At 42.3% G+C, this 14,209-nt stretch overlaps 1 protein-coding gene across 3 annotated transcripts in view; it reads right to left on the minus strand.

The window, feature by feature from the left end:
* The window catches only part of CA5A (carbonic anhydrase 5A), a 46,210-nt gene that overhangs the window by 13,001 nt on the left and 19,000 nt on the right, over positions 1-14,209 (minus strand). For all 3 annotated transcript variants that reach the window (XM_043988355.1, XM_043988356.1, XM_043988354.1), the window contains exon 3: positions 1,386-1,504. In XM_043988355.1, coding sequence (XP_043844290.1) covers positions 1,386-1,504 — 119 coding nt within the window. The remainder of the gene's footprint in view (positions 1-1,385; positions 1,505-14,209) is intronic.

Consider the following 14,209-nt stretch of genomic DNA (forward strand, 5'->3'; position numbering starts at 1 on the left):
TTCATTGTCTTATTCCTGGCCTCCCTTTCCTTATTTACCTAGTTTCCAAAGAATAAACATCTGATGTATCCTTGAGCTTTCAAATTACTATCAAAGAAGCTAACCAGGCAGGTTCTTTCTGTCTGTAGTGAACTCTGCCTGGGGAGAGATCTTAAGTCATCTGACTCTTTCTTTCCCCCACCCCCTCATCCCATTACTCCAAAGTAAGGCAGATAGAAGCAAGCTAAAGAATCCAGGTGGCACAGTGGATAAGAGTGTTAGATTTGAAATCAAGAAGACATTAGTTCAAATCCTGCCTCACGGACTGGCTGGCTGTGACCCTGGGCAAGACACTTCACCATTCTCAGCCTCAATTTCTTCTTTTATAAAATGGGGATAATAACAGTACCTACATCTCAGGGTGGTTGTGAGGCTCAAATGACATAGCATTTATGAAGTACTTTGAAAACCTATAATAATAACACTATATAATTACTAGATATTATTATTTATAAACAAGACAATATATGGGAAAACTGAATAGTAGTGTCATCTTCTCCAAATTGGGAAATATAGTTTGTTAAATAACTAGAACATTCTACTCTAGCAGCATGATTGAAAGACTTCTCTGTAGAACTGTCACTAGGTGGGATAAAGGGAGCTTTGCTCCAGAGTGCCAATATCTGGGAGAAGCATATATTTTCTCCACTGCCACATTTTCCCCATGCCTGATCTTGTGGTTGTTTGGACCTTCAGGGTAACCCTCTGCCCCCAGGTTTCTGGGCCTTGGTGCCTTTGATGGGACTGTTCTCTGGGCTACCCAGCACTACCTTCCCACCATATTTGCCCCCGGTAAAGTCTCATCTACTTACATCTGGATCTCTCAGTGCTTCATTCCCTCTACTCTTACCCCTATGGTGATATCAGCAGCTTTGGTAAGAATAATAAATAACAACTCAAAATTTTATAGTACTTTAAGGTTTGCAAAGTCCTTTCCTGTGGGGTAGGCAAGTGAGAGTATTTGTTGTTCAGTTGTTTCAGTCATACCCGACTTTCCGCAATCCCATTTGGGGTTTTCTTGGCTAGATGAGGCAACTGAGGCAAACAGGGTTAAGTGACTTGCCCAGGGCCACACAGCCAATAAGTGTCTGAGGCTAGATTTGAACTCAGGTCATCCTGAATTGGACACCAGTAGTCTATCCCCTAGCTGCCCCTTTTATACTATAAACCCTCTTCCATATCTCTGCTTTTGATATCTGCTACTTCTCCTGATCCCTTTACTCATCCCTTAATGATCTTTTTCAAATATTCATGTTTTTGAAGTTCTCTGAGCCAGTGTTCTCAGACACTGAGAGGGGCATCTTTAAGTCCACTAGATGAATAAACCCACAGTCATGTGTGCAAACCTCAGCTGGGTAAACTTGATGGTCCACTGTGTGTTCTGAACCCCAGTCATTCATTTCTCCCCAGTGGAAGTGGAACTGCTTGAGTCTGTAATGATTGTCCAAGGGGCCACCATTAATTCCTAGGAAAGGAAACCAGAGAAGCTTTTAGAGCAAGCTGCCTCCCTGTTACCCTGTTTTCCTAAATACAACATTTGACTAATCAGCTTCTACTTTGCAGAGGTTCATTCACCACTCAGAAGAAGCAACTCTCTACTTGGGGACCAGGGATTAAAAGTGGGAATTCCTGGAGTGAGACCTCCAAATTCCAACCCTGCTACTTCATGCCCACATGATCCTAGGCAACTTCCTTTCCTTTTCCAAACTGTTCTTGACTTTGGGCTGACTGTGTGTGGAGTTTGGGGTTTGATCTGGAGCCCTACACTTGAAAGGGGACACGAATAAGTGGAGAGCATTCAGAAGAGGACAACCAGAAAAATCAAAGGTCCCACATCCAAGTTTTATGAGAATTGGTTGAAAATAATGAAAATAAAGATTTTTAGCCTGGAAGAAGAGAAGGCTGGGGGTGGGGTGGGGCAGGGAGGGGCAAGGAAGGAGGGGAATTGAAGTGAAAGCTTTGGCAAGTATTTGAAAAGTGGTCACATGAAAGAAAGATTATTAGACTTGCCCTTCTCAGTCCCAATGGGCTGAACTAGGAGCCATGGGTGAAAGTTGCAAAGGTGAATTGAGCCTTGATGTCAGGAAAAACTTCCTAACAATTGGAGCTACTGAAAAGTGGCTCTGAAATTCTGTGACTTCAGTTTTCTCATCTATAAAAAAAGGATCACATATTTCTAAAGGCCCTTCTGACTCTCCGTCCTAACCATTTAAACTCCCAGGCCATGCCTTCAAGGCTCTCCACAATCTGACCCAAACCTGCCCATCAAGTCTCATGTCCTGCTGTTGTTTAAGGCTGCTGTCGGTCCCTGAGACCTCCACCTATGTAAATGTGGTGCAAAAGTCACATTCCAGAGTTGCTGGCCCACAGAGATCCTCATAGAATCAGCAAGGAAATTCAGTTCTGAGTGCTCAGCAAATGCGTCAAAGAAAGATAGAATAAAATGATCTGATTAATTTGATTATGAAAATAAAAACATGAGTCAGTTCCCTCCAGTCTTTGCACACAGATCAGTGAAGAACAACATATTTCAACGCCACTTCCTGGAGAAGTATCACAGTACAGCTGGCACTGGACTGGGAGTTGGGAGGTCTGGGTTCTATTCCCAGTTCTACCCTCCCTACAAGGTATTTGGACAAGTCACTTTCTCTCTGTGGGCTTCCGTTTTCCCATCTACAAAATGAAGGGGGTCAACTCTGTAATGACAAATGCTCTCTAAGGGACTTTCTGGCTCTAACTTTCTTTAAGTATACTTATTCTAAATGGTAAATGCCCATTTCAGGTCATTTCTGTCATGTTTTCCTAGTTTTCCCAATTCTCTCTTGGTAGTTTCCCCAATGCTCTCCTAGTAGTTTTCCCAATCCCCTATCACCCTGTAACTTGCATTATATTTCTTTGGGAACATGTCAGACTTTTCCTAAAAGACTGAAAGCTTTTTGTGTTGTCCAGTCATTTCAGTCACATGCTACTTACTCTTCATGACCCCATTTGGGTTTTTTTTTTGGCAAAGACACTGTAGTGGTTTGCCATTTCCTTCTCTAACTCATTTTGCAGATGAGGGAAACTGAAGTAAACGGGGTGAAGTGACTTGCCCAAGGTCACACTCCTAATAAGCATCTGAGGTCAGATTTGAACTCAAGTCTTCCTTACTCCAGGCCCAGTTCTCTATTGACCACACCACCTCGCTGCCCACAAGAAAAGCCTAAAAGCCTAGACCCTACTATTTTTATATTTTCATATCCACAGAACCTAAAAATGCTGTGTATGTAGTAAGCACTTACTAAATATTTATTGGAATAGAATAATGATTCACATTTATATAGTGGTTTGCACAGCTTTCTTCACACACATTCCTACCCTATGGGGGAGGAAGTGAAAGTGTCATTACTGTGTCCCCCCTCTTCTTGATGAAGAACCTGTTCCAAGGGATCGAGTCATTTGCTAGGAGTCCCCCAGCTCTTGAACCATAATAATGTAAAAGAAAAGGAAGCTGAAGTCATAATGACTGTAATCACCAGTCTTGTCCCCATAAAGAAGGGGGCAAATGCACCTCTTTCCTTCAGGAAAAGGCTGTGGTCCCTCCACTTACATACCCTGTTGGTTTTGCTGAATAGTTTTCCTTGTTATAAGGAGAATGTTCTTTCTCTGGGGAGGGTGAGGGAGTATCAACTGTAGCTTGGGTCCTCAGACTCCAAACTGAGAAGAGGTTTTACCCAGGTGGGAAGCAAGGAAGCCAATGAAAGATTGCTTGATTTCCATAAGCGCTGTGGTTAAATTGAGCATCCTAGGAATTATGCAAAACTCTCTTCTGGGAAGAAAATAGGTGAAAAGCTTCCCTGCACTCAAGGATTCTCTGAAACAAAGTGTCTCGAAACGATGGTCACAAACTTGACCTGGGAAAGAGCAGCCTCCTGTGGTGGAGTGGTAGAAAGGAGGCTCAGTGACACAATCCTTCCTTTCTTTTGTCATTACCCTGAAGGACCCACGGAATCTTGATCCTTTCTTTCCAGAAAGAAAGAAATGACAAATAAGAAACTCCAATATTTCCCCCTTTTTTTAAAAAAAAGTTCAAATGATGCCTTTTTATTTTATATCACAATCATTTCTCTATATACTTACTCTCTATTCCTGATGAAAGAACATTCCCCTTATAACAAGGAAAACTGTTAGGCAAAACCAACAGGGTATGTTAATTGGAGGGACTATCACCTTTGCCAAAAGAAGAGAGGTACATTTTATTATCTCTTCTCTAGGGACAAGACTTTTCTTTATATTCACTCAAAGTTTGGCTTCCTTTTCTTTAACATTAATATAATTATGATGAGGAAAGGATGGAAGGAAGGGAGTGAAGGGAGGAAGAGAGGAAGAGAGTGAGGGAGAAAGAGAAGGAATGAACAAGGCATAGAGGAAGGAAGGAAAAAAGAAAGGGAGGAAGGGAGGGAGAGAACAAAGGAAAGGAGGAAGGGATGAAGAAGGGAAGGAATGAAGGAGTGAGGGAAGGGAAAAAGAGAGGAAGAAGAAAGGAGAAGGAAGAAAGGAGAGAAGGAAGAACAGAAGAAAAGCTACATGTATGCATTAAGTGCCTACTATGGGCCAGGCACTATCTTAATTGCTTTACAAATATCTCATTTGTTTCCCTGGTTCTGGTCCCTTCTCTTTGCATTAATTCATTTTTTTTTTGCAAGGCAATGAGGGGTTAAGTGGCTTGCCCAGGGTCACACAACCAGCAAATATCAAGTGTCTGAGGCCCGACCTGAACTCAGGTACTCCTGAATTCAGGGCTGGCACTTCATCCACTGTGCCACCTAGCTGCCCCCCTGCATTAATTCATAATGGTAGCTAGGCTCAAAGGGTTATAAAATAGAAAGGAGACATAAAACTATTTGCCCAATGTCACACCGGTAGGAATTGATTTGAAAGTAGTCAGGATTTGACATTTGCTAGCTATGTGACCCCAGGCAAGTCACTTAACCCTCATTGCCCCACCGTGCCCCCTCCCCCCAAAAAATTAGGGGGCAGCTAGGTGGCACAATGGATGAGGTACCGGCCCTGGATTCAGGAGGACCCGAGTTCAAATCCAGCTTCAGACACTTGACACTTATTAGCTGTGTGACCCTGGCCAAGTCACTTAACCCTCATTGCCCTGCAAAAAAAAAAGTCAGAATTTGAACCCAGGTCCCTTTGCTGTATCATTCTGACTTCAAGTCATGTTTGTTGAATGAATATTGAGCAAACACATGGTATTCAAGGCAAAAATCTAATCTAGGATAAGTTTGAAACAGCTACTATTTTCTCAGCTATTCTAAAGCTAAGAATAAGATATTTCTGGTCCCATTCTTTTAGTATTATTAAGATAAGTGGTCTTTCTGGCAAACATAGTTGTTCTCTGTCTTGAAACAAAAATTATGGAAGTTTTAGATGTTCTAATCTGTTGAAGCTGCAAATTCAGAGAAAAAGCAGCAAAGAGAAAAAGCCCCGCTTAGGTTTCAAATCCTGTCAAAGCCCCGGATTAGTCCTATAACCTTAAGCCAATCATTTCCCCAGAGGGTCAGTCTTCTCATCTATTCAAAGGGATAAAAATATGTGCAGTCCTCACAGAATGGTTTTGAAAAAGAACTCCTTCCCTTAAAATGCTACATGAGCACAGGTTGTCATTAAGTTTTGGACAACCAGTATAATAACCCTTTGGGGGTACAAGAGGAATCCAAGGTGTGGCTTCTGCTCTTAAGAAGCTTATAATGAAATTCCAAATGTCTGCTGATCACAATATCTGTCTATCATCCCTCCACTCCCAAGACAGGTGGCAACAAGTCAATCTAGAAAACAGCTTAAAAAAAAATCAAACCATCTGCAAGTTTGGAATTTGGGGGGGGGGCACGAACACTGCAGAGATCTGTTGATGATTACAAGAGCAAAAAGGGTTCCTAATAGGATGTAGAGTTGGACACAACCTTAGAGATCACTTCATCCATGAATCCTTAACCCTTTTTTCTGTCCTGTGCATCTTTGGTAGACTGGGAAGGCCTATGGACCCCTTCTCAGAATCACGTTTTTAAATGCATAAAATTAAATACAAGAGTTACGAAGAAAACCAATTAAATTGAAATAAAATAAATGTTTTTTCTCCCACCCAAGTTCATGGGCTCCTTGAAATCTATCCACAAGACTCTGGATCCATGGAGCCCAGGTTAAAAACCCCTGATGCATAAAACAACTCTGAGGTACCACCTGACACCTATCAGATTGACTAAAATGACAAAAAAAGAAGATAATAAATGTTGGAGAAGGGGCAGCTAGATGGCGCAGTGGTTAAAGCACTGGCTCTGGATTCAGGAGTACCTGAGTTCAAATCCGACCTCAGACACTTGACACTTACTAGCTGTGTGACCCTGGGCAAGTCACTTAACCCCCATTGCCTAAATAACTAAATAACTAAATAAATAAATGTTGGAGAAGCTGTGGGAAAATTGGAACACTAATTCATTGTTGGTGGAGCTGTGAACTGATCCAACCATTCTGGAGAGCAATTTGGAATTATGCCCAAAGGACGATAAAGCTGTGCATACACTTTGACCCAGCAATTCCACTTTTAGGTCTTTTTCCCAAAGAAATCATGGAAGGGAGAAAGGGACCCACATGTACAAAAATATTTATAGCTGCTCTTTACGTGGTAGCAAGGAATTGGAAGTTGAGGGGGTGCCCATCAATTGGGGAATGGCTGGACAAGTTGTGGTATATGAATACAATGGAATACTATTGTGCTGTAAGAAATGATGAGCAGGAGGAGTTCAGAGAAACCTGGAGGGTCTTACGTGAGGTGATGATGAGTGAGATGAGCAGAACCAGAAGAACATTGTACACAGTATCATCAACATTGAGTGATCACCTACTGTGATGGACTATATTCTTCTCACCAATGCAATGGTACAGAAGAGTTCCAGGGAACTCATGATAGAAGAGGATCTCCAAATCCAAGGAAAAAAAAAAAAAGAACTGTGGAGTATAGATGCTGATTGAACCATACTATTTCTTTTGTTTTGGGTGCTGGTTTTTTTTTTTTTCTATTTTGAGGTTTTGCATTACTGCCCTGATTTTTTCTCTTATAACAGGATTAATGCAGAAATAGGATTAATGTTATTATGGATATATGTGTGTGTGTGTGTGTGTGTGTGTGTGTGTATATATATATATATATATATATATATGTATATGTATATAGATATATAGATTTAACCTATATCAGATTACCTGCTGTCTAGGGGAGGGGGGAGGGAGGGGAGGGATGGAGAAAAATCTGAAATTGTAAAGCTTGTATAAACAAAAGTTGAGAACTATCTTTACATGTAACGGAAAAAATAAAATACCTTATATGTAAAAACAAAACAAAACAAAACCCTGATGCAGTTGAACTCCATTATCTTACAGATGAGGAAAAGAAATTTTCCACAGCTATTGCAATGAAAAGAAGGAAACAAACATTTACTAAGTCTGTACTATGTACCAGGCACTGTGCTAAGCACTTTATTTATTTATTTATTTTTAGTGAGGCAATTGGGGTTAAATGACTTGCCCAGCTAGTAAGTGTTGTGTCTGAGGTCGGATTTGAACTCAGGTCCTCCTGACTCCAGGGCCGGTGCTCTATCCACTGCGCCACCTAGCTGCCCCCAGTGGGAATCATTCTAACCCCACATCCAGTATTCCTTCTACTGTATCCGAAGAACACTGTAGAGTGCAGTGGTCCAGAGGAAGGCTCCAAGCTCTAAGACCTGAAAACTGCTCCTAAGTAGCTAGGACCCTAACCAAGTGCCTCCCCTTCTCTGGGTCTCTATTATTATCATCCCAAGAGGAAGGGACAAAGCCTTTGGCCTCCGACCCCCCCAACTCTGGCCTTCTATAATGCGACTGATAAGCATGTCCCTGACATTCTTGGTTCCTTTGTCATTCTGCAAAGTCTGAGAGTAGGAGGGACTGACTATGTATCTAAATCTTGTTTGAATGACTCTTCAGGATGGCTATGTCCTACTCTCCCACTCATTTCTTCGATAAAATAGATCAAAGATGTTCTGAGAGGAGTGGAAAGTTTGCAAGGCAGTTTCTTTTATCTGATCAGGTGAAGGCCTTTTCCAGCTTCTCCTAGGCCACTATGAGTTTTTTTCTCCTGTGCACCACTTGATCAGCTGGATCAAGAGTCAACTAACATTGAATAAGCACCTACTATGTGCCAGGCATCATGCAAAGGGCTGGATGTACAAAGACAGGCAAAAATCAGTCCCTGCTCTTAAGGAGGACACAGTCTAGTGGGGGAGAAAATACACAAACAACAATGTACAAAAAGAGATAAATACATGGTAAATTGAGGGCAATCTCAGAGGGAAGGTGCAAAATTAAAGGGACTGAGGGGGGCAGCTAGGTGGCACAGTGGATAAGGCACTGGCCTTAGATTCAGGAGGACCTGAGTTCAAATCCAACCTCAGACACTTGACACTTACTAGCTGTGTGACCCTGGACAAGTCACTTAACCCTCATTGCCCCACAAAAAAAACAAAACAAAATCAAAAATTAAAGGGACTGGGAAGGGCTCCTGGCAAAAGGTAGGACTTTTGCTATGACTAGAAGAAAGCCAGGGAAGCAAGAAGGGGGATATGAGAGAGAGAAAAAAGAGAGACAGAGACAGAGAGAGAAGGAAGGAGGGAGAGATGGAGAGAGATACAGAGAGACAAAGACAGAGAGAGAAGGAGAAAAACAGGAAGAGGAGACAGAGAGACAGACAGAGAAAGAGAAACAGAGAGAGAGCAAGAGACAAAGCAAGAAGAGAAAGAGAGAGAAAAACAGAGAGACACAGAGAGAGGAAAGAAAGATAATGAAAAAGCAAGAGGTGGGGAGGAAGAGAGAAAGGAGAGAGAAGGAGAAAAAGGATAAAGAGAGAAGAGAGAGGAGAGAAAGACAGCAAAAGAAGGGGAGGAAGAGAGAGGAGAGAGAGAGAAAGGAGAGAGAGGAGAGAGGGTAGAGAGATAAAGAAAGAAAGGGAGAGAGAGAAAGAGAGAAATTTCCAGGCATGGGGAACATGAGGAAAGAAAGCATTCCAAGAAGGGGGCAGTCATGACACTCATGATGACACTCAGGGTTGAGAAATGGAGTGTCATGTGGAAGGAACAGCTGTAGGCCAGTGTCACTGTATTACAGAGTACATGAAGGAGAGCAGAGCTTAAGAAAACTGGAAAGGCAGGAAGGGACCAAGCTATTAAGAGCTTTAAAAGTCAAATGTGTGTGTGTGTGTGTGTGTGTGTGTGTGTGTGTGTGTGTGTGTGTGTTACACTTGATTCTGTAGATAGTAGAGTCTACCTTTGGTTTTAAAGTGGAGTTTGTTGTATAGTGGAGAAGATAAAACATGGCGGACGTGGGTCTTAAGAAAACAAGTCTAAGAGCTGAGTGGAGGACAAATTGGAAGGGAAAGAGTGGAGACAGGAAGACCAATAGCCCGACCATTTCAAAAGTATTGGTGTGAGATGATAAAAGCCAGTCCTAGGGGGTAGCAGTTCAGAGAGGTGAAGGGGGTATGGGAGATATGCTACAAAGACAAAACCAATAGGCTGTGGCAACAGATTGACTATGGAGGCTGAAAGAGTGAGAAGTGCAGGATGTCTCCTAGCTTGTGAACCCATATGACCGGGAGAATGGTAGTCCCCACCCCCCCTTGGTAACAGGGAAGTTAAGATGAGGGGAAGGGAAAAATGAGTTCAGTGTGGGGCATGTCGAGTATAAAAGCTTAGAGGATACACAATTCAAATGTCTAATAAGCAATTCGAGATCCAAAACTAGAGGTCGGTAGAGAGGTCAGGATTGGATAAGTAGATCTGAGAATCATCTGCATGGGAGCTGATTGAGATCACCAAGCAAAATCACCAATCACGCAGAGGGAGAAGAGAAGAGGGTCCAGTACAGAGCCTTGGAGGACCCCCACTATTAGTAAACATGATGTGGATGAAGATCCAGCAAAGGACACAGAGTGTCAGCACTGAGACAGGCAGAAGGAGAACCAGGAGAGAACAGTGTCATGAAAACCTTAAGAGACTATCAAGGAGCAGCTGGGTGGCGCAGTGGATAAAGCACTGGCCCTGGATTCAGGATGACCTGAGTTCAAATCTAGCCTCAGACACTTGACACTTACTAGCTGTGTAACCTAGGCAAGTCACTTAACCCTCACTGCCCCACAAGAGAGAGAGAGAGGGAGAGAGAGACAATCAAGATTGCTTAACTATATCAAAGCCTGTAGAAAGGTCCAGAAGGATGAGGATTGAGAAAAGGTCATCATTAGATGTGGCAATTCAGGGATCATTGGTAGTTTTTAAGAAAGTAGTTTCAGTTGAATAATGATGCTGGAAGCAAGATTTCAGAGTTTAAAAAAGAGTCAGAGGAAAGGAAGTGAAGACACTTATTGTTGATAATCTTCTTAAGGTGTTTAACCACAAAGGGGAGGAGAGATTGATATTGGACAAATAGCTAGAAGGTATGGATGGGTTAGGTGAGAGTAGGTTTTTTTAGGATGGGGGAGACATGAGCATGTTTGAAGATAGTAAGGAGCAACTGGTAGCTAGAGAATGACTGAATATTAGTGAGATAGTAGGGATGGGGAGAGAGTAGGGGAAGGAAATCTGTTAGTAAAGACAAGATTGTGCATGTAGAGCTTTCCTTGGCAAGAAGGGCTACCTCCTTATGGGAGTCAAGGATGAAAAAAAGAGTAGCAGAAGGCATCTGAATGATTCAAGATGAGGAAGAGGGGGTGAAGAAGAGAGGAAGGGAGCTCTCCATGAATGGACTCCATTTTTTCCCCATGAAATATTAGGCAAGGTTCTTACTTGATGGGGCAAATAGGTGGTGCAGTGGATAGAGAACTGATCCTGGAGTCAGAAGGGCCTGAGTTCAAGTCCAGCCTCAGACACCTGACAATTGCTAGCTGTGTGACCCTGGGCAAGTCACTTAACCCCGATTGCTTCACCAAAGAAAGAAAGAAAGAGAGAGAGAGAGAGAGAGAGAGAGAGAGAGAGAGAGAAAGGTTCTCACCTGAGAAGGGAGGGGGGGAAGGGGATCCAGGGGAAGTTTGAGAAGGATGAAAAAGCTTGAAAAAGCCAGTGTGGTGAGTGGGATAAGGAATTGATTAGGGAGGTTAAAAGAATTGCCTCACTGCAAAGAGGGTCCAATTGCAATTATGTAACATAAACTTCTAGTGGACCTAATCAGTACAGTTTTGTTATTTTCTCCAGCTTCAATCAGTAATACATGAATCTGAATGAAGTCAGCAGTGGGAATAATCCAAGGCTGGGGTTTAGAAGTACAAGATCTTCTACAGTCAGGACAAAGGGGTGAAGGATTCAAAAGACAAGGAAAGTGTAGAGTTGAATTGGTCTTGGCATTAGGAAGGAAAATGGAAAGCATATGGCTCAATACAGGAGGGAAGAACAGAAGGGTTGAGGAATAGGAGCATCATTGTCATTTCTTGCATAAAGAATGACGATTTCAATCTTGTGCAATGTTTAATCAGTTTTGAGGTAAAGGATTTTCCCTTATCAGGCCCCAGGAGAGAACATGTTGCAATACTATGGCTTTGTTGAGGTTATTGTTGTTCAGTCATTTCAGTCGTGCCTGATTCTTCGTGACCCCATTTGGGATTTTCTTGGCAGAGATGCTGGAGGGCTTTGCCATCTCCTTCTCCAGCTCATTTTGAGATGAGGAAACTGAGGCAAACAGGGTTAGGTGTTGTTTAAAATCTAAGTATGGGTTCTAATCTGCCCCCCCCAGTTTTTTGTGGGGGGAAGCTGGCTAAAATCACTGATAAATTCAGCAAGAGTTTAGGCTTTTAAGGATTTATTAAAATATATTATAAGTTAGTGAAGAGAGAGAGAGAGAGATTGAGAACAGATTCCTTATAGCATGGAAATTCTAGCTTGGATCTATTCAGTATAGCCAGAGAGAAAGAAAACTTCTTCCTTTCCTAGCAGTCCACGTGAAATCCTTCACCAAGCCAAAAGTCCTGGACAACCAGGGGGACCCTCCTTTTTCTCCCATCTGCCACCATACTGGTTCCTCCATGACAGAGACCCACCTCAGTGAGCGAGCCTTCATTTCCTAGTTCCTGTCTCTCTCCCCAAAAGGGGAGGTCCTTCAAGCTGATTGATTGAGAGTGGTCTCTCGCTGATGTCAGTAGTATACTACCTCTGAAAAGAACATGTCACTCAGGGCCAGCCAGGTATGGTCTCCATCCAATCACCCTTAAGTAGGTACTCAGTTTCTCAGTCTCACCCAATTCAAACCTAAATCAATTCTCAGGTGGGACCCCTGGGATTCTGCCAAATCCCACTATTTTATCACAGTTAGATGACTTGCCCAGGATCACACAGCTAGTGAGTGTCTGAGGCCAGATTTGAACTCAGGGAGACATGTCTTCTGACTGTCCACTGTGCTACTTGGCTGCAGATACTATGGCTTACAGTCCATCACTTAACAAGCACGTATCAAGCTTCTACTGTGAACCGGGCACTGTACATACCAAGACAAAAATAAAACAATCCCTGCCCTCAAGGAGCTTACATTCTATAGGGAGAGACAATATATATAACATGTGCAATGACTACAGATGCAAATGCAAGCATAAATGATGCACAACATGTCAAAGATTCAAGGGTATGGCCTCCTTGACAAGCAGTGTAGCAGAGTCATAAAGCTTTAATTAAGTGCTTACCACTGCTAATAATGATCTGTACTTAATAGCCATGATAGTATGAAGTACTTAATAAAGTTCTTAATAACTGCTAACATTTATATGGCTCCTACTAGGGGCTAAGCCCTTTACAAATATTATCTAATTTTAGCCTCACAATAACCCTGGGAGGTAGATGCCCATTTTACACATGAGAAAACAGAGGGTAAGTGAACTACCCAGGATCACACAGCTAGTAAATGTCGGAGGTCAAATTTGAACTCAGGTCTTCTTGACTCCAGATCTTGCGTTCTCACACCACCTAGCTGTGGCAGGCACAGTGATTGGATCAGGGGACTTGGAATCAGGAGGCCCAGGTTTCAAATCCTGCCTGGCAAATGTCCCAAGGCAAGTCATTTGCATTAACCTCTGTTAGCCAACTTGTCTTCAGCTATAAATTGGGGATGATAATTAATATCTACCTCACAGCATTATTGTGGTTATTAAATGAGATAATACATGGATAGAAAGGTGTAAGAGATGGAAAGGAGAGAAGGGGAGTAAATAAGAGTAGAAAAAAAAGACAAAACCCCAGCCCACAAAACAAAACCCACTGCTTCCAGGTATTCATTGATTCATTCCACAGTCAGGCATGGAGTTTCCATTTTATTCTTAGCTTCCTAAATTAACTGCTTCTCTTATTTCTCTTTCCTGCCATCTAGTGGACTAAAGACCAAATAGCAACATGACCAAATTCACAAGTCTCAGAAACCCCAAATCTTAACGGTCTCTCTCTTTGGAAGGGACCTCAGAAATCATTTAGACCAACATATTCTTGAGCAGGAATCCTCATTATAGCATCCTGGACAGGTGATTATCCAGTCTCTTCTTTAAGGTCTCTAGGAGAGACCTCTTTGAGGTAAAGGAAGTTTTTGCCTTTCTTTGTATTCCTGCCTGACATACGTTACACTCTTAGGAAATACTCCCTTGCAAGGGAGCTGTCCTCAAATAGATGTGACCGATTTGTTCCTAGGATCAAGGGTACAGGTTACTCTCTATAGCATTTCATGATGCATCATCGCTGGGGTAGCCAATACACAGAAAACACGCCCCCCCCCCCCTCAACTTGTGCTCTCAACAGTCTTCTGGGACATCAGGAAAAGACCTTGATTTGGAGTCAGAGGACCTGATTTCAAATCCCCCAAACTGCCACCTGTGTCACCTTGAACAAACACTTGGTTCCCCAGGCCACCATTGTCTCAGCTGTAAAATGACAGAGCTTGACTAAATAATCTCTATGATCAATTTTTTTAGCTCTAAGACTATGATCCTATGATTGTCAACCAGTTTTGATGGGCTTGGGTTCTATTTTTTTAATTTTTTTAAATTTATTTTAATTAATTAATATTCATTTATATTCATTCATTCATTCATTTTTTCCTTGGGTTCTATTTTTTTTTTTAGTGAGGCAATTGG

Source organism: Dromiciops gliroides, chromosome 2 (genome assembly GCF_019393635.1).
Source record: "Dromiciops gliroides isolate mDroGli1 chromosome 2, mDroGli1.pri, whole genome shotgun sequence".
Classification (NCBI taxonomy): Eukaryota; Metazoa; Chordata; class Mammalia; order Microbiotheria; family Microbiotheriidae; genus Dromiciops; species Dromiciops gliroides.